The 24531-nt window shown below is 36.0% G+C and overlaps 1 protein-coding gene across 13 annotated transcripts in view; it reads right to left on the bottom strand.

Annotated features, from left to right (window-relative positions):
• Positions 1-24531, bottom strand: part of ZBBX (zinc finger B-box domain containing) — a 117782-nt gene that overhangs the window by 41441 nt on the left and 51810 nt on the right. For 12 of the 13 annotated variants that reach the window (XM_017503266.2, XM_017503270.2, XM_017503262.2 and 9 more), the window contains 5 exons: positions 23763-23921; positions 13338-13506; positions 7221-7341; positions 603-712; positions 122-222 (listed from right to left, as the gene is read on the bottom strand). In XM_017503266.2, the coding sequence (XP_017358755.1) occupies positions 122-222; positions 603-712; positions 7221-7341; positions 13338-13506; positions 23763-23921 (660 nt within the window). The remainder of the gene's footprint in view (positions 1-121; positions 223-602; positions 713-7220; positions 7342-13337; positions 13507-23762; positions 23922-24531) is intronic. The other variant, XM_017503269.2, reaches the window with a different exon arrangement.

A 24531-nucleotide genomic window follows, 5' to 3' on the forward strand; every position in this document is an offset into this window, starting at 1 on the left:
AAAAAAAAAAAAAAAAAAAAAAAAAGAAAGAAATCTTACTGAAAATAATATGCAGATGTAACTATACATTGTGAATTTCCTGTTAAAAAGTGTGAATGTCATTAGGCACTTATACACTTACATCATCCAGTTCAACTATCTTTAGAGATGGTTCAGGTCTCTCTATGTTTAATGTTTCTACTGGCAGTAAAAGAGCTGAGTGTTGTACTTTGGTCTCCTCACCTAGAAAATAAGATTCACAAATAATATCATCGAAGAATATATCTTACTTCATAATTTCTTCAAATAAGATAGTCACCGAAAAAGAAGAGTGTTTTCATGTGTATCTACACAAAAATGCAAATACTGTCAATTTTCCCAGTTCAAGTGAAATACACATTTATTAGCGTTCAATTTTTAAATGTAACTATGTAAATCAAGGCAAAGTAAATCCAGAGAAAGGGAAAGGAGTGAGTGTACATTATTTTCATCTGAAGATAAAAGACTATATAGTACAACTGAGGCTAATATATTAAAGAAAACCGAAAGCAGATTCTGATTAAAGCTGTTTATATAACTTGAAATAATAAAATTTAAAAATATCTAATCAAGTATGAACTAACCATCACTATCTTCATTGTTTTCATTTTGAGAACACTCTACATCACCAGTGGTTTCACATGGTTGTAGGAATGTATCTGGTAGCATGTTAAAAAGTTGTTCTTGTGGAGTTCTACAAAATAAAAAAGAAGCAATTAAGAGACTGAAATATATTATCTGAAACTTTCCCAGACAAGCTCTTGATCTATTTATCAAATGAGTGAGTATACCAAATTAATGGTGAAACCATAACTGTATTTTTAATTTAAAGATAAGTACAATTATATAATAGAATCTTAATGTACTAAGAAAAACTGTGTAAATCAACTTGACACCACAGAAGATTTTTAAATTGCATATCCTACTGAGTTTTGTTTAAGATAAAAATCAAAGTTTGCTACAAGTCAGTGTTCTCTCAAAAGCCACATGGAGTCCATTAAAATACCATGCTACTTAAAAAGCTAATTTATGAATGTGCGTTTTAGTTCACAGTCTTGACACTCTATTAATGAGTTTTAAGGAAACCTGAGGGCATTTGTCTAAGCTTCCATCATACCAGCGAGGTGATAACATAGGCTCCTACAATAAAAATGTAAGGTGTTTGGACTAGGGTATCTATTCCTTAACTAATAATGAAGACTGACACAGCCCATTTCATATGGAAGGCAGTGAAGCCCAGGAATTGTCAGAGGTCAAAAGTGTGTATTTTGTATCATAGTACGTAATCAAATTATTGTAGAGAAGGGTCACTTTTCAGCCAAGAATGTGAGTAGCTGCACTATCCTTCCAGACCATGGAAGCTCATGAAGTCCCCAAGTAACAGTCAGAGCCTTCTTAATGATATTTGTAGCTAATATGGATATGAAACATAAAATATACCAGGCTCTGTTCTAATTTTGGTAGCTTAAATTTTATTAGATATTAAATAGGCACTAGTATGATCTTAATTTTACAAAGGATGAAACTGAGACACAAGTGGTGTACCAACTTGATGAGTCATTCAGGTGGTGAATGCAGAAGAGGAATTTGAACTTAAGCACTCTGCCTCTCAAAGACTATGTTCTTAACACTTCCTTTATAATGCCTCTTCTACAACTTTCAAAGGCACTAAAATGCTGATAATCTTCTTGTAGTCTATGGTTATCTGTGTTTTCCCAATATATGTAATGTATATATAAGATGACTATATAATATGTATGTATTATTTAACTTTGTGTCCTAACAAATTTGATGAATGTGGCATTCTATATCCATAATTTAATTCAGGGACAGATGAAAATAGTGAGTATGGCCAAAGACAAACTAGCAGCTGCCTACAAGAAACCTCTTTCCAGTTTGACATGTAGCTACCAAACTAAAATTCATCATACATACACATAAATATACTGTTATTCAGACATTCTTTCTTAAGGAAGCAACAACCTGTCTAATTTTATAAATAAAATCCGTGAACCAAAGACTTATAGAGTCTAGGTAATGAATTACTGGAGCTTACAGAGTCATATAAATTGTTTTTTTCTAAACTCAATATTTTGCAAATAAGAAAACTTGGGCCACAAGAATTGAAGTGATTTTCCTATAAATAAACAACTAGTTAGTGAACTAATTCCGGATCCTGGATATTCAAACCCTGGCAACAGTGCTTTTTTAAAAAAAAGATTATGTCACAAAAAAAGGATGAAATATATTTCGATAGCATTTATCTCACCATATTTTCCACTTTTAAAATTTAGGAAATATTTATTGAGCATTGACCCATTCAGTTGGTTAAATGTGTGATGAATCTATCATGTCAATCAGTGTTAGGCTGTTTGCATCCAAATGGCCAAGGAATACTTGTTAAAAATGCTAAGTCTTCACACCTATTTTTGAAGACATTAATTGTTAGGTCATTCTGGGGTCCAGGAATCACTTGCCCCAGGTGCATCTGATGATTAGCTAGACTTGCGAAGTACATACAATGAAAAGAGTAAGGGAACTGGAATCAGAATATCAGCTAGTTGCTAACGTCTGCCTTTAAAATACTCTCAATCCAAAACTTCTGCACTCTATCATTAAGCTTTCCCATATGTAAAAGATCCATTCTAGGTGTTGCTACTAAGATGTAGCAACACTTTCATGTTGTTACAAAAGGTAGGATTTTTCTTCTTTTTAAGGTCCAATAATATTCCATTATACATATAAAATATTTTTATCTATTCATTCCTTGACGAATATTTAGGTTGTTTCCATATCTTAGAGAACATTATGCTACGTAAAACAGGTTAGACACAGAAAGACAAATAGTGTACGATCTCACTGATATAAAAGTCAAACTCAAAAGTAGAGAGTAGAATGGTAGTTGCCAGAGGTTAGGAGTTGAGAGAAATTGAAAGATGTTGGGCAAAGGTTATAAAGTTCCAGTTATGCAGAATAAACAAATTTTGGATATCTAATGTACAGTATAATAACTAAAACTAATAGAAGATCATAAGTGTCACACACAAAAAAACTGTGAAATTATGGATATATTAATTAGCTTAATTGAGGTAATTATTGTGCAATATGTACATTTATTAAAATATCACATTTGAAACCTTAAATATATACAATTTTTATTTGTTATTCATACTTCAATAAAGCTAGGGGAAAAAAGGTCTATCAACACATCTCTATTGATTCCAGGTAAAATTTTAAAAGACTTTTACTGTCCAAATCAGTAAAATATATTTAAAAAGCCACAGAACATATATTTATAAGCCTACTATGAAACACAACAATAGGCAAAAGTAAAGTCAAAATCATAATCATGGTTATTACCATGAGAAACTTTTCTGAAGCACAGCATCAGAAATGCATCAGAAAGCTGTGAATTGCAAATAGATTGCCCTACATTGACATCTATAATCAAGACATAAAGTATTAGCTCAAAAAAAGATTACCATTAAAAATAACCATGTAAATAAGACCCTAGTGAACATAAATATAGTAGCCAAGTTTTCTTTTCTGCTAAGGAAACTTGCCAACATGCAGTGTTTTGCATAGATCAGGACCTTGATGTGCCTGTGATGAAACTGTCTTGTATGTGTTCAGGCTCAAGTGATGTTGTCATTTAATAACAAAATTGTGTTTCCTTTATCATATAAGCAACTCAATATGACCCAACATTGAAAGTTAGCCACTAAAAATGATAAGTGACTTTGGAATTACATTTATATGCTAATTGCTAAATTAGAAAAAGGCAATTGACTGATACACACTCCCGTTATGCATATCCTCATTGATTTTTAAAATTTGAATAAACTTGTGGTGTACAGTTCTGTGGGTTTTTAGCAATGCATAAAGTCATGTATCTACCACAGTACCAAAAAAAANAAAAAAAAAAAAAAAAAAAAAAAAAAAAAAAAACTCCTGAAGAGCTATTATGGGCATCATACTTTAAAAAAATACATACAGCCTGGACATTTGTTATAAATGAATTATCTTGAACCTCTGCCATATAAGCTACCACAGTGAGATAAAACTACATACTTTATTAAAATGTCAACCAAAAGAAATAAAAAACTGAAAATACCAAGTGTTGACAAGGATTTGAAGCAACCGGAACTCTGGTACAGTCGATTTAGAAAACAGTTTGGCAGTTTCTTATAAAAATAAACATGCACTTGCCATAGAACCCAGCTGTCACTGTCCCAGGTATTTAGCCAGGGAGTTAAAAACCTATATTCAAAAAACAACCTGTTATGAAAATATTTTAAAGGACCTAGTGATGATTGCCAGAAACTGGAAACCAGCCAGAACAAATATTGATTCATAGAAGAACATGGATGAATCTTAAATACATTTTGCTAAGTGAAGGACATGAAAGGACAGATACTGTATGATTTCATTTATATAACCTTCAGAAGAAGGTACATTTGTAAGGATAGGAAACAGATGAATGGTTGTTATGGACTGAGAAAGGGAAGAGGAGAAAGAGGAAGCTCAAGGGAATTTTTGTGGTTGTGAAACTGCTTTTTTGGGGGACTATGGGTACTGTGGTAGATACATGATTTTATGCATTGGTGAAAACCCATAGAACTGTACACCACAATTTTATTCAAATTTTAAAAATCAATAAGAATATGGGGAGAACCCAATGAAAGTCATAGCTACCTTAAAGGAGATGAGAAAGAAATGAGGACTATGGCCAAAATGGTGTTGGAAAACAACATTTGGCCTAGATACTATAGGCTACAGATAAAAAGCATGACACATAAAAACTGTACTCTAAGTGGAAAATTTCTTTTGGTGATGTTATTAATATTGATTTTGAAACTAATTGTCCCTTGTTTCTCTCAGTGATATTAGTCATTCTGAAACTACTGTAGGTATACATACACATATATTTTAGGGTTAATTAATAAATTTATAGATAACGAAAGCCAAGTTTCTCACTGTAGGTGAAAGAAACTTATCAAATAAGCAAAGGGAGTATGGAAATGAGCCATGTGATGCTGGTTTGGATTCAGAAGGCCTGAGTGTGAACTCATGTTACTTTAATAGATGTCCAGTTGGATAGAAACAGAAATAAATTTAGGGTGTGTGTGTGTGTGTGTGTGTGTGTGTGTGTGTGTGTGTGTATTTCCTGGTTTCTTCCTGTGAGAAGGCCTAGAACTATGGCACCTGAATAGTAATGAGCACTGCTAGAGTCCAGATCTTGGTTTCTGGGCACCATTTTCCAATAAATGGAATTATTATTGTCTGGAGAAATAATTCCTGCGCTGGGGCAGGGAAAATGCATTTTGAGTTCTAGAAAAATAGAGATGTTCAAAGCAAACTAACAACAAAAAAAATGATGACAAGTAAAAAGGATGGAAGAGTCAACGTGAGAGAGCCCAGAATGGCCAAAGCAGAAATAGAGTCACAAAATAAATAACCATAATAGTAGATATCAATCCCCCAAATAAAATAAATATTCATGAGTTTACATCAAAAAAAGAAAGAAAGAAAAGTGGGTGAAGGAACACTTCTTTGAAAAAGAATTCTAATTAATAAATTTAGAAGGAACAAAGGAAATAGAATATCAGCAATAGAGCAAGAGTACTAATTGCTGCAGGCAAAATTCACTCACAGATTCTAAAATTAGGACTGAAAGTTTAAGGGAAAACAGAGTTGTTACATCAACTAAATGTGTCTCCTTTAAAATATTTATTAATTATAAAGGGAAAGTAGTGATTTTTACAGCACCACCTTAGCACCACCTTAACTATGTGATCAAGGTTAACATCACCTGTAATAAGATATATTGACATCATAATCCCAGAATGTCAGGCACTGAGAAGGACACATCCTCCCTGTGGTATTTTTCCTCATACTGTATAACCTCAATCTAATTATGAAAAAACATCAGACAGGCCCAAATTGAGTACAATCTATGAAACATCTGGCAAGTAGTCTTCTAAAGTGTTAAGGTCATGAAAGGCAGGGAAAGACTAAAAAACTGTAATGGATAAGGAGATATAACAAAAAATACAATGTGTAATCCTGGATTGGATCTTGGATCAGGGTAAGGATAACAGTGAAAACACAGATAAAATTCAAATAAAATTTATTGTTGTCAATAATATTGTACCTATGTCAATTTCCTGGTTTTGATACGCATTCTGTTTATGTAAAGTGTTACCATTAGGGAAAGATGAGTGAATGTTATTTAGGAATTCTTTGTATTATTTTGCAACCCATCTGTATATCTTCTTTTCAAAATAATCCAAAAGAAAAAAAACTAGGACATTAGAAACAGTTGAAGATGAGTGGTGGTGTAGGTACTAACCTATCAAACAGAAGCTTCCCGGGAAACATGGGGGCTGATTTCAAAAATCTGGAGAGATACCATGGGGAAGAGAAATTAGATTTTGTCTGTACAAACTCAATAAGTGGAATTAGAACCCAGTTTAGAAATGAGCTGGAAACAGATTACAGCTTAATGAATAACTGTTCCACAGATAGAATGGGCCACCTTAGGAGATGGTTTTGCGTAACAGAAGGTGAAGCAAGGGTGTGATGACCACTTCTCAGGTAAACCCTAGAGAGCTCCTCCACCACCTTGCACCTCAAAAAAGACTGGAGACCAGCCTCATCCAACCATTATCACCTGGGAGCTATTAGAAATTCAGAAATACAGAATCTCAGGCGTCACTTCAGAACTACAAAAAATGAATATGCATTTTGCCACAGTCTCTAGCTGATTGTATCTAGTGATATTTCTTTGAATAAAGTGTATTTAATTACTATTAACAAAATTGTAAAAAGGTTTAAATGTAAATTCTGAAAATTATAGTCTCAAATGTTAATGCTAATATAAAAAACTGGTGTCTTCTCAAAGTAATCTTTCATTTATCACATTATTTTTGCTGTTATTCTTAAATTCTTTTCTTCATTTGTGTCTTTTCCTTATATACACATTTCCATTTCTCAAGGTAAACTCTAAATTAATGATGCATCATATACAAAAATAGAATTAAAATTCTTATTGGAACAGCAGCTTCACAGAGATTTAATATTGCTTTAAAATTATGCATGCAATTGAAATATACATACAAAATTGCTATAGGAAGGCATTTCATACAAGAAACATAAATAACTTTCATATTTCCTAATAATATTACAATTTCAGAAAATACCTCCTGTGTTTTTTAAGCCATAATTTTTCCATATAAGATAGAATGTCTTCTTTAAATTCAATATTAAGTGGTTCTCTCCAAATTTTCCGATTAGTTTGTACTTCACATTCTTCCGATGAGTCTGTAAAAATAAACACAATGTGCATAATTAATATAAGCAAGTGTATAAATTACCATATCTTCTCTCAAGATGTAGATCTCATCATTTTCAAAGCACATATGCTTTAATATTTACCTATATAATAAATAGGTTAAGTATTAAATATTGGTAATTTATTAACTGACTGGATAGACAGTTTTCTTCAACAATCTCTTGAAATGAAGGGATCTTATGATTCAAAAGATTTGTTAAAGCAACTCATTCTTTTAAATGAAAATTATAAATACGAACATTCATTGTACATTGTATAAACACATAATATAAAGGTATAATACACATAAAGTATAATAGCTACGGACAATAATATTTATTCATTCTGAGAAACAGGAAATACGTAATTCAGAAGGACATCTGGAGTAGATAATTTTCTTCATGAATTTATGTCTACATGGTAATTTACTTCCAGATGTTTAAGATATTTCTGAAGCACTACTAAATTAAAATCACTATTCAGAAATATTTAAAACTGATGAAGATATCTGGGAAAGAAAGCAGTGTAAATCCAGGATTACTAGTCCCTCCAACCTCCCACATATCACCTGTCTCCAAGCTGAACATCACAAGGGGAAAGAAATGTAGGAGAATCAAGGGAAATAGTAAAGATGGAAAAAACGTTTTTTATAAACTCTAAAACTAGAGGGTATTCCAGCCTCATATTGTAGACTTTAATAACTAACTTCCAGAAACAGCCACAGGCCAGCAACGGAAACAAATTAAAGCAAGAATAAAGTAAGAAATTCCACTTCTATTCTTTTCAAAGAGTAGAGCAGTGTTGAGGAAAGCAATTGGACAAAGTTTGGAAAAACACCAATCAGAAGCCCTTGAACTCAAAGAGCAGAGTTAAGGATGTGGGCAAGTCATGAGAGAAAAGACATACCTCCACTATGAGTCTCCCTTTTCATTTTGAAACAAGATTTCTTGACAGGAGAGCTAAAAGGAAAAAAGAAAAAGAAAAAAGAACTCTTTTCTAATTCTGTTTAGGTGTTAGAGAAGAGCCACTGTGCTCCAAACATAGAAGGGGGATGGAGGAGAAAGAAGATAAAGCAGTTGGCCTGTGATCGACTTTTCTCCCTTACCAATAACACATTCCCAAGAAACAAAAATGGGAGGTGACCTGGATTAATTTATTTGTGACTATGTTGATAACTAGACCTAGGGGCAAATAAATTAATAATATTTGCTGGGAGGAGACTCTTTAGCTATATGGGTATTTAAAATGCTAGCGCTTGTTTAGATTGCTTGTCGTAAACAAACCTATGGATTTATGAGGCATGGCTCACTGGGAAATGCCAAATAAGATATGTAACTTATGTTTTTATTTGCTCCCTTCTTTCAAGGTTCACTGGCTACATTTTGAGAATGTGCATAAGAGTCTCCATCCTCAAAATGATGGGATCATAGATATTTTCCTTAATAGATAATGGGAAAGTCCTAAGGTAAAAGTATATCTGAAGCATTTGAAGACTGGCCAGAAGTCTAGGGTGGCTGAAACTAAACAAGCCATGCCAGCAAGAGAGTAACAGGAGATGATACCCCTGAGATAACAGACTTCAGGATCACACAGAACTTTCTAGCCCATTGAAAGTACCTGCCTTTCACATAGAAAGAAATTAGGCTTTGGAATACTAAAATAAAATCAAGTTAAAAATAAATAACAGCAAGCAATAAATATTTATTTATGTAAAAAAATAACAGCAAGAACTAGAAAACTAGAAATTTAAAGCATACCACTATGCTGAATGGTTAAGAAATGTGTGAAAGATGTTTCATGTCATTTGTAATAAGAGGTACACAAAATCACCTCTCTCAGACAAGCAGATAAGCAAAAAGTTTTAAATCTGACAATATTAATGTTAGTGGCAATGGAAATCAACCAAAATTCTTCTTTTTTTTTTTTTTTTTATTTGTGATAGGATCTCACATTGTTGCCCAGGGCAGAGTGCAGTGTCATGATCATGGCCCGCTGTAACTTCGAACTTCTGAGCTCAGGTGATTGTCCATCCTCAGCCTCCCATGTAGCTAGCTAGGATTACAGGTGCACATTATCATGTATGACTTTTCTTTAATCTTTTTGTAGAGATGAGGTCTCACTATGTTGCCCAGGTTGGTCTTGACATTCTGGCCTTCCAGCAGACCCAGTCTCTTCCTCAATTAAGAAATTCCAGAACTGTGAACTGGCTTGGGTCTGGAGACTTCATAAAAATTGAAACCCTAATATGGTGGCCCAAGTCAGGTCTCTGCCCATTAAACAGAAATTTTCCACTACAGGTAAAACAGTAGGCTGCATGACTTTTTCATTCCTAGGTACATCAATTAACATCAGAAATCTCTGTGAATTGAAACACTTACTACTCTTCCTTGACCCTAACTTTGGTAATTTTTCCACCATAATTCTGAAGATTGTGTGCCAACATCTGGCCTCTGTCATTTCCATTCTTTGAAATCAGGATATTTGGTTCCATTGAAGCATCCCCCTCCACAATCATCTTCAGCCTACAGAGGAAGGCCACAACAAACCCATTTAAGTATTCTGGTGCTTAATGCCTTGGTAATGACAGCTAAGTGGGTTGCACATTATCAATTCCAAAATTCCTATTTCCCAAAGCCTTCCAACTTCTTCCTCCACAAAATGTCAGGCAAATTACAATATCTCAATCTCATTAACTGTAAAATCAAGTCCAGCTTTCAATTAACCAAACTGGTCAATTGTTAATGTTATTCCTGAAGTGTTTTAGACAAAACACTAAGATCCAAATCCTGGGAGAGTACATCTATACTAATATACACAATCTCATCTAATCTGATTTTTTTATTGCTTAATCTAACACCTTTAAATGTGTTCTTCTATGTACTTGCTTTCCAAACTCATGTGATACAGTTGAAATGAGGCTGCAACTTCTTTAGTGCATGCTATTTTCACTTGGTATATTAATCTATTCTCATGCTGCTAATAAAGACATACCTGAGACTAGGTAATTTATAAAGGAAAGAGGTTTAATTGATTCACAGTTCCACTTGGCTGGGGAGGCCTCATAATCATGGCAGAGGAGGAAGGAAGAGCAAAGGGACTTCTTACACGGTGGTGGGCAAGAGAGACCTTCTGCAGGGGAACTCTCGTTTATAAAACCATCATATTTTGTGGGATGAATTTACTTTCATAAGAACAGCAAAGGAATGACCCGCTCCCATGATTCAATTACCTAGGACTGGGTCCCTCCCATGACACGTGGAAATTATGGGAGCTACAATTCAAGACAAAATTTCAGTGGGGCCGGGCGCGGTGGCTCAAGCCTGTAATCCCAGCACTTTGGGAGGCCGAGGCGGGTGGATCACGAGGTCAAGAGATCGAGACCATCCTGGTCAACACAGTGAAACCCCGTCTCTACTAAAAATACAAAAAATTAGCTGGGCATGGTGGCACGTGCCTGTAATCCCAGCTACTCAGGAGGCTGAGGCAGGAGAATTGCCTGAANTCAGGAGGCTGAGGCAGGAGAATTGCCTGAACCCAGGAGGCGGAGGTTGCGGTGAGCCGAGATCGCGCCATTGCACTCCAGCCTGGGTAACAAGAGCGAAACTCCGTCTCAAAAAAAAAGAAAAAAAAAATTTCAGTGGGAACACAGCCAAATCATATCACCCGGTATGGACACTGGCATTGCACCTCTTCATCAATATTGTGCTAATCATTTGATTGACTTTTTCTAACCTCCACTTAGACTGTAAGTTCCAGATGAGGTTGCTACTGCTTTTGTATATCATTTGACCCCACCCCACCACATAGTATGTACTCAATATTTGCTGATGAAATTATTATTGAGAGCAATGTTGTATACCTCTAATATGTAAAACATTACTTGTGCCCAAATATTGGCAAATAATAAAAACAAAAGGTAATGGCAAAACAAAAAAATAGCCAATATTATTTATTTTGCAAGTGACAGTGAAAAAGCCAGTTATGATAATAATTTATTGTCAACCAAACTGGCTAAAGTTTAGGAACTAGAAAATATGGGAAAATAGTCATGTCACACTCTACCAGTGAGAGTATAGCCAATGCAGTAATCTTTAGAGGACAGTTTGACAATATTCATTTAAATTTTATAAAACAAATCACCATTGAGACAACATTTCTATATTTAGACTTTTATTTTAAGGTAACAGTGTAAATGCACAAATAGCTGAGATGCCTATCATAATATCTTTTATAATACTGGGAATTAGAAATAAAATATTCATTAATAAATGTCTGATTAAATCATGTCATATAGAACATAAGAGTTACAAATGATTGTGTATACCTCTGTTTAGATGGCCAGTTGCCCATTACGGAATCTCAGTGTAAATGAAAGTTAACTAATAGTATTTACAGTGATACCTCATTTTGTGTGTGTGTGTGTGTGTGTGTACATAATTATGTTTATTGAAAAACATGTACCAAAATGTTATCATGGATTTTCTCTATATGATGAGATTAAGCTATTTTCATTTTCTTCTTGGTAACTTTTTGTTATAAGTAGGTCTTTTAAAATAAGCATTCATTATTTTTATCATATGTTTATTTCTATTATGGAAAACAAATTTTAAAAGAGTTGGACTTCTGATCTTGTGGCTTTTCAACTCATACAGTATTATTTTAAACATTATGGCTGTCAAAGTAGACAAAGAAGCGTTTCTACAGAATACTTAGTACTTTTTAGGGTTGAAAAGTAGAAACAAAATGCATGAAATAGCAATTATAAAGCACATAAAATAACAAAACCAATGAGAAATGAGGTCTATATTAAGATATGAACTACTAAGAAGACAGCATACAAATAATGTCCTGAAAATGTCAATTGATGTATAATAAATAAATGCAGAAAAATACTGGAAGAAAATTTATTTAAAAATTCAATTAGAAGATGGCGTGTGATACTTTGAGATTAGAAATTATACTGTGTAATAAAAGAGTAATAATCAGGAGAGTTTCTCCACTGGAAAAGAATGAAATAAAAAGAGTAAAACTGGCAAGTAAGATAAATGGTTGAAATTTATCTAACATTTTATATTCAATGAAAAGCAATTAGAAGACACTACAAGATACTGAGTAATAAAATTAATAAATTGAATACTTTAAAAACTTACGGTTTTCCTCAAGATATACTGAAAAACTTAAAGATACTGTTCAGTCATCTAGATTATCAATGTCTATAGACTGCAGAAGTGAAAATTATAAAAAAATAAAGAACAAAAGCAGTTCACAAAGAAACCAAACCAAATCAATTCTCCCCCTGAAGTTCACAGTGGTCCTTAAAATCATATTTTTAGGTCAAATATTCTAAACAAAAATTTCCTCTCTATTTCACAGACTCTCCCATTTTATGTCGATTACCATTCAAAAAAACCAATAGTTGTCCTGGCAAAAAAATATTCTACTAGAAGAAGAACTTAAAGAATCTAATTATCTATTCGACAGTCTGAATTTACATAGAAAACAAATGCAAATGTCTCTAGTGCCCAATTGAGTGCCTTTAAATATTAAACCACTCACCAATGATCACACAGTGCAAATTCCTTTGAGGAATTATAGCAAACTGCTGTCCCGGTGTTTACAGATTTTTTGAACATCACATTTATATTCGCAGAGAATGGAGGCAAATAAACTAAAGTCAGCCTCATTTTAAAACATTCACGTTATAAAAATAACCATACTGGCTGGGCATGGTAATCCCAGCACTTTGGGAGGCCGAAGCAGGTGGATCACCTGAGGTCAGGAGTTCAAGACCAGCCTTACATTGCAAAACCCTATCTCTACTAAAAATACAAAAAGTAGCTGGGCGTGGTGGCATGCACCTGTAATCCCAGCTACTCAGAAGGCTGAGGCAGGAGAATCACTTGAACCTGGGAGGCAAAGGTTGTAGTAAGCCAAGATCACGCTACTGCACTCCAAAAAAAAAAAAAAAAGAAAAGAAAAGCCATACCATTTTCTGCATGTAAATTCTGCTTCTTGTCATCATGAATCCCAGTTCTCCATTGACTTAAGACGTCCTGAAAGGACTGTGCAGACGCTTCTTCATCGAATGACCCTTCACACAACAGACTATCTCTTGGTTTTGTACATTCTGCTCTTTTTGTTGTTGCAATTTCTACCTAATTAAAAGGATATAAAGGCAAGCATCATTAAATTTTCTGTATCTACTCACAAAAATTATTTTCATAAAAAAATTTCTGCGTTTTAAAATACAGGTAGAACTAATTATTAGTCATTAAAAATCAGACTTTTTAAAATTAGAATGTTTTTAAGTTGTACTTATTTATATGCTTTACTCCATTATTTAAAACTCTATTGGCAATTATAAGCGGTCTCTTCAGAAATTATTAAGATGAGAGCCTACAGAACCGATAACCTATCATTATACTGTTCACCAGTGTTCTCTCTGTAAAGGCGCAATTGCTTTGTATCCATTCTTCCTATGCTCCCAATATCCTACTCCCCACAACCTTCTCATATCAAAAACAGCAGAGTCTTTTTTAATGTAAATCTGATCAGAGATTGCCCTGCTAAAAACTCTTTGTTGACTCTCTATGAAACCCAAATTCCTACTAGAACCTACACTACCCTATACAATCTTGTACTTTCTTGTCTGTAATTTTACCTCCTTTCATTCTTTCATTCACCCTGCTCCAGCTCGTCTCAAATTCTTGCCGTTCTGAGGACCCATCAAGCACATTTCCTCTTCAGAGCCTTATACTATCTATACCAAATGCCTGGAATGAGCCTTCTCTGTATCTTTACATAGCCATTCCCTCATTTCATTGACACAATGAAATGCTCGAATATCACCTACTCAGAAAGTTCTTCACTACCAATTCTAAAACTAATAGGCCCATTTACCCCCATTTAATAATACCTTATCTGTTTTATTTTTCTTCCCATTACTTACTCCCATGTGACTTTATTCTATATGTTTATTTATTGCCTGTCTTTCCCCATTAATATATAATGAGATTGGGGATTTTGTCTTTTTCCTTAGTGCCAAGAGCAGTGTCTGGCACAAAGTAGGTGCTCATTAAAAGTTAGTGGAATGAATAAAAAAGTTCATCAATGCATGTAATACATTGCATGCTCCTCAGATAAATGATGATTGTGGAGAGATGAATTCAGTACAAAATATAAATCTAGTCTGAACACACAAGAAAATGAAGGTAGGATGTGGAAACTATGCAGTGAATCAGACAGAACAGTCACATTAGGAAACTCAAGCAAAATAAAACCCACACTAGTTGCTGAATTATCAAATGTAGATTACCTACACTGGTCAAATTGCTAAATATCCATGTGTATCTTGTAAGACATGAGAGTAGAAATCTCTATGTTCAGCTCGCAATTGAAAAATAAACAGGCAGTTTGTTGGAGTATAATTCAGAGTACGTTGTTAAAGATGTATATGAAAATTTTTAAATATGAGCAAAAAGTATCTGAGGATCTGTCAGACACTAGACAATATGCTGACTGTTGCCCACAGATACACAGGTTAATAAGTCCACAACATAAATAGGCTCAAGGAACAGGTAAAACTCAGGGGAAATAATGACCGAATTGGATTTTGAAAGATAAAATAAGAATTACATAAGCAAAAAGTAACAAGGGCAGCGTTCCAGAGAAGGGAAATGATATGTATGCTCAGACATGGAGTCAAAGAGCATTTTGGCAAGGAACTATAAGGAGTTTGCATTGAAGTAGCAAAAAGTAAAGAATGAGAAAATATAAAGGGTAGAAAGACAAGCAGGGGAAGATTATAAAGGGCTCTGCCTGCTGCACAGAGGAGCTTAGACCCAATGGAAATACAAAAACATTGAAAAGTCTCATACACCAGTGTGGCAAAGAGAGGGAAATTGGGAAGTAGTGTGTTTCGCTGCAAGGAAACCAATTAAACTGTTACAGATATTTGGCCACATTGATCAACAATACAAATGCATAATCCTTTCATCTAGGAATTTCAGGATTTTATCATACTGATAAGCTTTTATCCGTGCAAAACCATACTTCTTAAAATTATACTTTATATTTCAGCATATACTGCCAAAAGATTGAAACAGCATAAATGCTGATCAGTGGAACATAGATTTTAAAAAGTCTTTTCACATCCAAAAAATGTAGTATTTTACAGCCACTACATAGAATGAGAAGGTTGTAAAATGTACTTATATTGATATAAAAACTACATTGTTAAGTGAAAAAAATCATGTTTGCAGAGGAAACATTTTTGTAGAACAGATTAACATTTGTGTAAAAAAGTGCATACATACAAAATGAGAGGAGTTGCCTGACTCCTAGAGGGGAAGAAAATGAAATGCACATTCAATTTCTAAACTTTTTTTTTTTTTAAGAAAAAACTAATTGCAGTATCTGAAAGGGCAATAAGGATAGAATCAATGAACAAACACTCAAGATTTTTTAGCTGGTAGGCTGTATGGGACATGGTAACTATTATGGACTGAACTGCGTCTCCCTCCGCAAATTCATATGTTGAAACCCCAACCCCCAGTGTGACTAGATTTGGAGACAGGGCCTATAAGGAGGTAATTGAGCTTAAATTAGATCATGAAGTTGAGGCCTTAATCTAACAGGACTGATAACCTGTTAAGAAGAGGGAGAGAGAGGTGGGCAGCACCAAGATGGCCAAGAGAAGGCAACACCAGAATGTAGCTCCCAACAAATGATATGCAGAGGGCTGGAGGACTTCACGATTCCAAACATGGTGGTGGGTTCATTTCGGTGGGGCTGATAGGGCACTGAAAATAGCCCAAGGAAGGAGCTGCAGGGGGAGAGCCACCCAGGAGGGGTGAACCAAGACAGGGCGGGGAGTGTCCCCACCTGGAACATGCAGCAGCTCGGAGGGTCAGGGGACTTAATCCCCTCAGTGCTCTGATTTGGATCCGGTGCTAACCTCATCCCTTCTGCGACCCACAGTCCACAAGAGCCCTGCCAGACTGTGGGGCACCTTCTGGGTTGTTGATGCAAATCTGAGCTGCAGCTCCCGCCGGGAGCAGCAAGTTGTCTCATGGACCTGGGCAAAAGTTTGGACTAAGGCAAGCGGGAAGGACTGTCCCACAGAAAAAGGCAAAGCTGAAAACAGGGAAACAGGCCCCACCCCCCAGAACTCAAACTAAAGCCCTCCCTAGAGAGCTTGGCAGCAAATACACCAGTTTGACCCCAACCAGGCAGATTGAGCGCCTGGAAAGAGAGATGCCATTGGGAAGGCAGGTCCAATCTCACCTGCAAACAAACTCCAGGGAAGGACCATCCACCCAGCAACCTGACTGAATCTGAGAGAGCCCAGCAATGCACTCTACAGGCCAAAAAAGCTATAGCTCCAACCTCAACAGAAAGGACATCCACTCGGAGACTCCTCCGGAAATCACCAACTTCAAAGATCAAAGGGAGATAAATCCACAAAGATGGGGAGAAAACAGCACAAAAAGGAGGAAACCATCAAAGACCAGAACACCTCTTGTCCTCCCAGGGATCACAACTCCTCACCATCAAGGAAACAAAAAAAGACAGAGAATGAATCTGAAAAATTGACAGAAGCAGGCTTCAGAAGGTGGGTAATAACGAACTTCTCTGAGCTAAAAGACCATGTTCTAGCCCAATGCAAAGAAACTAAAAACCTTGAAAAAAGGCTAGATGAAATGCTAACTAGAAAAATCAGCCTAGAGAAGAACATAAACGACTTGATGGAGCTGAAAAACACAGCACGAGAACTTCACAAGGCGTACACAAGTTTCAACAGCCAAATTAATCAGGCAGAAGAAAGGATATCAGAGATAGAAGACCAAATCAATGAAATAAAACAAGATGGCAAGATTAGAGAAAAAAGAGTGAAAGAAAATGAAAAAAAAAAAGCCTCCAAGAACTATGGGAGTATGTGAAAAGACCTAATCTATGCTTGATTGGCATACCTGAATGTGACAGGGAGAACAAATCCAAGTTGGAAAACACTCTTTGAGATTTTATCCAAGAGAACTTCCCCAACCTGACAAGTCAGGCCAACATTCAAATCCAGGAAATACAGAGAATACCACAAAAATATTCCTCAAGAAGAGCAACCCCAAGGCACATACATGTCAGATTCACCAGGGTTGAACTGAAGGAAAAAATCCTAAGAGCAGCCAGAGAGAAACGTCGAGTCACCCATAAAAGAAAGACCATCAGACTCACAGTGGATCTCTAGGCAGAAACCCTACAAGCTAGAAGGCAGTGGGGGCCAATATTCAGCATCTTTAAAGAAAAGAACTTTCAACCCAGAATCTCGTATCTGGCCAAACTAAGCACTGATCAAGGAAATAAGAGAGGACACAAACAGATGGAAAAACATTCCATGATCATGATTTGGAAGAATCAACATTGTGAAAATGGCCATACTGCCCAAAGTGATTTATAGATTCAATGCTATCCCCATCAAGCTACCATTGACCTTCTTCACAGAATTGGAAAGAACCACTTTAAACTTCATATGGAACCAAAAGAGAGCCTGCATAGCCAAGACAATCTTAAGCAAAAAGAACAAAGCTGGAGGCATCTTGCTACCTGACTTCAAACAATATGACAAGGCTACAGTAATAAAAACAGCACAGTACTGGTACCAAAACAGACATATAGACCAATGAAACAGAACAGAGGCTGCAGACGGAATGCCACACATCTACAACCATCTGGTCTTTGACAAACCAGACAAAAACAAGCAATGGGGAAAGGATTCCCTGTTTAAAAAATGGTGTTAGGAAAACTGGCTAGCCATGTGCAAAAAGCAGAAACTGGATCCCTTCCTTACACCTTATACAAAAATTAACTCCAGGTGGATTAAAGATTTAAACATAAGATCTAACACCATAAAAAAACTGGAAGAAAACCTACACAACACCTTTCAGGACACATAGGCACAGGCAAGGACTTCAAGACTAAAACGCCAAAAGCAATGGCACCAAAAGCCAAAATAGACAAATGGGATCCAATTAAACTTAAGAGCTTCTAGACAGCAAAAGAAACAATTATTAGAGTAAACTGGTAACCAACAGAATGGGGAAAAATTTTGCAATCTACCCATCTGACAAAGGGCTAATATCCAGGATCTACAAAGAACTAAAGCAGATTTATGAGAAACAAACAAACCTATTCAAAAGTGGGTGAAGGATATAAACAGACACTTTTCAAAAGAAGACAAATATGCAGCCAACAAGCATACGAAAAAATGCTCATCATCATTGGCCATTAGAGAAATGTAAATCAAAACTCCATTGGGATGCCATCTCACACCAGTCAGAATGGTGATCATTAAAAAATCTGGAGACAACAGATGCTGGAGAGGATGTGGAGAAATAGGAACACTTTTACACTGTTGGTGGGAGTGTAAATTAGTTCAACCATTATGGAAGACAATGTGGCAATACCTCAAGGATCTAGAAATAGAAATTCCATTTGACCCAGAAATCCCATTACTGGGTATATACCCAAAGGATTATAAATCGTTCTATTACAAAGACACATGCACACATATGTTCATTGTGGCACTGTTTACAATAGCAAAGACCTGGAACCAACCCAAATCCCCATCAATGATAGACTGGACAAAGAAAATGTGGCACATATATGCCATGGCACGCTATGCAGCCATAAAAAATAATGAGTTTGTGTCCTTTGTAGAGACATGGATGAATGTAGAAACCATCATTCTCAGCAAACTGACACAAGAACAGAAAACAAAATACCACATTTTCACTCATAGGCAGGTGATGAACAATGAGAACACTTGGGCAGAGAGAAGGGAACAACACTCACAGGGCTAGGTAGTGGGTGAAGAGGAGGGGAGGGGAGGGAGAGTAGGGCGGGTGGAGAGGATGGGGAGGGATAACACTGGGAGAAATGCCTGATGTAGGTGATGGGAGGTGGGGGGATGCAGACAGCAAATCACCATGGCACATATGTACTTATGCAATAATACTGCAAGATGCAGGATGTGCAAATGTACCCCAGAGCCCAAATACAATAGAACAAAAAAGAGTAAGAGGGAGAGAGCTGGACGTGGTGGTGCACACTGTGGTCCCAACTACACGGGAGGCTGAGGTGGGACTAATGTTTGAGCATGGGAGGAGGAGGTTGTAATGAGCTGAGTTCCCACCACTGCATGCTAGCCTGGGCAACGGAGCAACACCATCTCAAATAAATAAAGAACAAGAAGAGGAAGAGCCATCATATATTTCTTCTCTTCTGTCTCTCTTTCTTTCTCTCTCTCTTTGCACATGTGCATACAGAAGAAAGGCTGTATAAGAACACAGCAAGAAGGCAGCCATTTGCAAGCCAGGAAGTTAAAGCCTCCCCAGAAACTAATATTGCCAGCACCTTGATCTGGGACTTTTAGACTACAGAATTGTGGAAATAAATTTTTGCTGTTTATACCACTCAGTTGGTGGTATTTTGTTATGGCAGTCTGAGAAGACTAATACAGTAACCGATTGGATATGCAGAGGAGGAAGTGAAAACCCTACAAAAAATAACTACCTTTGTTGGCTTGGAAAGCTAGGTAGGGTGCTGCCAACAATAACATTTATAGGTTTTGGAAGAGAGGGGATAAATTTAGATTGGACATAGAGTCTCAGGAGTATTTGTGAGAAGGCACTTATTGGTATCCAGTAAGCAATATGTCAGTGTGTCTATGTATATATGCTGCACTAATGAACAACCACAAAAAATTCTGTGGCTTAATACAAAATGGTTTCAATATGCAGTAATTTCAGCAGCTCTCCAGGGAAGCTTCCTTCCAAGCAATGAATCAGAGATGTCAGATATTTGCATCTTGGAGTTATGCCATTAGAATACCTGGCTTCCCCATAGCTGTGGCAGGGTAGAAAAAGCTGGAGGGTTGTACATTAGATCTTAAACATTTCAACTCAAAACCATCATATATCACTTCCACTCAGAGCCCAACATGACCTTGCCCAATTCTAAAAGAAATTTGAAGGCACACGTAGAAATTCAATGCCTTACATTCATTACACTGTAAGCACGTAATATCCCTGTAAGATGATATACTTTGATATTCCCACTTTCCAAAGGAGAAAACGGAAGATCAAAAAAGCTAAGTACCTTGCCCAGTGTTACAATGCTATAAGAAAAACAGCATCATTATTTCAAATCCAGGCTTCAGCTTCTAAAACATAAGCTCTTTCATGAACTATACCTCTTTTCAAGGATATGCCATTGGCTTTGATCCATTAAATAGGCCATAAGAGAGGCATCAGGCATTGGTACCATTTGGTTCTTCTAGCCATTAAATTAAAAATTAGACACCTGAGCCCTGACTCAGATCTAAATGTAAAAAAAAAAAAAATCCAAATTTGGTGACAGACCCAGGAATGCACATTTTTAACAATTTCCAGTTCTTACAATGCTTATTACAATTTGGGAAACACTGCTCTTCATCACAGACGAATACTAAGTCTATGAAGGGGTTATCTCTTTATTGTGTACCCTGTCATCTATAGCAATGACTCCCAAACATGAACACTCACCAGAATCACTGAGGAGTTGTTAAACACACACACACACACATCCCCCACACACATCTGAACCCCACCCATGGAGATGCTGAACTCAATCATGTGTATTTCTTTAATGATTCCACAGTTGATTTTAATATACACTCCTAGATGAAATCATTGGATTAATGGTTTTTAAGTTAAGACAACAAGGCAGACGTATATAGCATACATAATTACCTATGAAGACAAGAAGGAACACCTATCATAAGGATTAATAGCACAGAGGAGGCTACTCTATCACTTTCTTTTATTATTATTATTATACTTCATGTTCCGGGGTACATGTGCAGATCTTGCAGGATTGTTACATAGGTATACACATGCCATGGTGGTTTGCTGCCTCCATCCCCCCAACACCTACTTTAGGTATTTCTCCCAATGTTATCCCTCCCCTAACTCCCCACCCCCCAACAGACCCCAGTGTGTGACATTCCCCTCCCTGTGTCCATGTGTTTTCATTGTTCAATACCCACATATGAGTGAGAACATGTGGTGTCTGGTTTTCTGTTTTTGTGTCAGTTTGCTGAGAATGATGGTTTCTACATTCATCCATGTCTCTACGAAGGACACAAACTCATTATTTTTATGGCTGCATAGTGTGCCATGGTGTATATGCGCCAAATTTTCTTTGTCCAGTCTATCATTGATGGGGATTTGGGTTGGTTCCAGGTCTTTGCTATTGTAAACAGTGCCACAATGAACATATGTGTGCATGTGTCTTTGTAATAGAACGATTTATAATCCTTTGGGTATATACCCAGTAATGGGATTTCTGGTCAAATGGAATTTCTATTTCTAGATCCTTGAGGTATTGCCACATTGTCTTCCATAATGGTTGAACTAATTTACACTCCCACCAACAGTGTAAAAGTGTTCCTATTTCTCTGCATCCTCTACAGCATCTTGTCTCCAGATTTTTTAATGATCACCATTCTAACTGGCATGAGATGGTATCTCAATGTGGTTTTAATTTGCATTCTTCTAATGACCAGTGATGATAAGTATTTTTTCATAAGTTTGTTGGCCGCATAAATGTCTTCTTTTGAAAAATATCTGTTCATATCCTTTGCCCACTTTTTGATGGGGTTGTTAGTTTTTTTCTTGTAAATTTGTTTTTGGGGAAAGGATTCCCTGTTTAATAAATGGTGTTGGGAAAACTGGCTAGCCATATGCAGAAAGCTGAAACTGGATCAATTCCTTACACCTTATACAAAAATCAACTCCAGATGGATTAAAGATTTAAACATGAGACCTAACACCATAACATCCCTAGAAGAGAACCTAGGCAATACCATTCAGGACATAGGCATGGGCAAGGACTTCATGACTAAAACACCAAAAGCAATGGCAACAAAAGCCGGAATAGACAAATGGGATCTGATTAAAGTAAAGAGCTTCTGCACAGCAAAAGAAGCATTAGAGTAAACTGGCAACCAACAGAATGGGAAAAAAATTTTGCAAGCTACCCATCTGACAAAGGGCTAATATCCAGAATCTACAAAGTACTCTATCATTTTCTAGTAAGGCTAGTTACTTAACCCCTCATCATCTTTTTCATCTGTTAAATTGGGGTAATAATAGCACAAAGCCTTATATAGTTATTGTGATTATTGTATAAGGCAAATAAAACATTAACCACTATGCCTAGCATAGGTATTCAATAAAAGTTAGCTGCCGATTTATTTTTGATAGGATAAATTAGATGAAAAGGCAGGCATGAAGAAGAAACTTTTAAAGCCACAGTCTCTGCCTAATGATTAAAAGCAGGAAATTTGGAGTCAGAAGGTCTGAGCTGATATCTAAGTTCCATTATAAATTTTGCCTTTGGTAATTTATAAAAACTATTCTTTGCAACTACTCTCTCATTTGAAAAAGGGGAATAATTAAGAAAAGACAAAAGGAGATAATGTGCAAAATATTTAAGGGAGGTCTGCTCTTCAATACATTATTATTATAATTAGGAGGCAGTGATTCTTCACAAAACATCCTTGACAGGTCTATTAGAAAGTAAAATCCACACAAATATGCTGACACTTCTGAAAAATTCAAGTACACTTCCTCTGCTGAAAATAGGTCCTACTACCATAGAGCACATTTTCTTTCATGTCTATGAGTGTGGGTTTGGAATGCAACAGATTTAACTTCAACCCAGATTTGGTCAACACACAAAAAGCTGTGTGACTTCAGCTAAGTTACAGTTTTTGAACTGCAAGGAAGAGGTGACTGGCATCTAAAAGAATGAAGATTATAACATAGATCAAAATTTGAAATTCATTTCTTGCCAAAGAATCAATATGTCTATTATAAATATATAGACATGAGTTGATAAAAGCTTATCTAGCACATTGTCAGATCAGTAGTCAATCCAAATAGCTGCCAGAACTTGGTATAAATCTGATTTGAAATAACTATGAAATTGCCTGTCACCTAAAACTCTTGGCAAGGTTTTGCATTTTTAGCTTCTCTGAATGAAGTCTTGACTAATATAAAATTGTGAGATTGCATTTCGTTTTTTAAAAAATGTTTTCCCCAAATACTCATTTGATTCCTGACGTGTGAAAATGTCCAGAAAGACATATGGTCAAAAGATCATTCATCAAAGAGTAGCGTTCAGTGGAATCAAAGCAATCTTCTTGAAAACATTTTTACAGTCAAGATGTATTTGGTTAATAAAAAACAAATCCATATGAAATAATAATGTGATAAAATTACTGGCCAATTCTATAGCTCAAGTTATGTACCTGAACGGCACTTGCCATGGCTATGTATGTCAGAAAATGTCTACCAAATTTTTCTCAGTTTACCTCAGGGCTGCTCCTCTGCAGAAGTAGAGATTTGGGTTTATGCTGATTTTTACTGATCTTCTTTGTAGAATTATTCTCCTCTTTGGGTTCTTCTGGATTACCATGCTTTATAAACTGATGGGCAACATCTAATACACTGAATAATATTTGAGATTTTGCCTATTAAAAAAGTAACAAAATATAACTTAAAAGCTTCATATGTTAACCTAAATAATTTATATACATTAGGTCATATTTGTGTTATTCTATAATTCCCAGAATTAAATAAATAAATTCAACTTAATATTTAAAAAGACAAACTGACATTTGTATCAACCAGTATAATAGTGACAGCTACCATCTACTGAGAGAACTAGTTTGGACTCATACAATTCCAACCATCTTAAAAATAATGTGTCACTTAATCACCAAGGCAATTCTAAAACATACCTATTTTTATCTGTTTTAGGAATTAAGAAACTAAAGCTCAGGATGGGCATGATGGCTTGTGCCTGTAGTCCTAGCACTTTGGGAGGCTGAGGTGGGCAGATGACTTGAGGTCAGGAGTTACAGGACAGCTTACAGGACAGCATGGCCAACATGGTGAAACCACATCTCTACTAAAAATACAATAATTAGTCGGGCATGGTGGTGTGTGCCTGTAGTACCAGCTACTCGGGAGGCTGAGACAGGAGAATCACTTGAACCTGGAGGCGGAGGTTGTAGTGAGCCGAGATCGCATACCACTGCACTCCAGCCTGGGCAACACAGTGAGACTTCATCTCAAAAA

Source organism: Cebus imitator, unplaced genomic scaffold (assembly GCF_001604975.1).
Source record: "Cebus imitator isolate Cc_AM_T3 unplaced genomic scaffold, Cebus_imitator-1.0 Scaffold308, whole genome shotgun sequence".
Lineage (NCBI taxonomy): Eukaryota > Metazoa > Chordata > Mammalia > Primates > Cebidae > Cebus > Cebus imitator.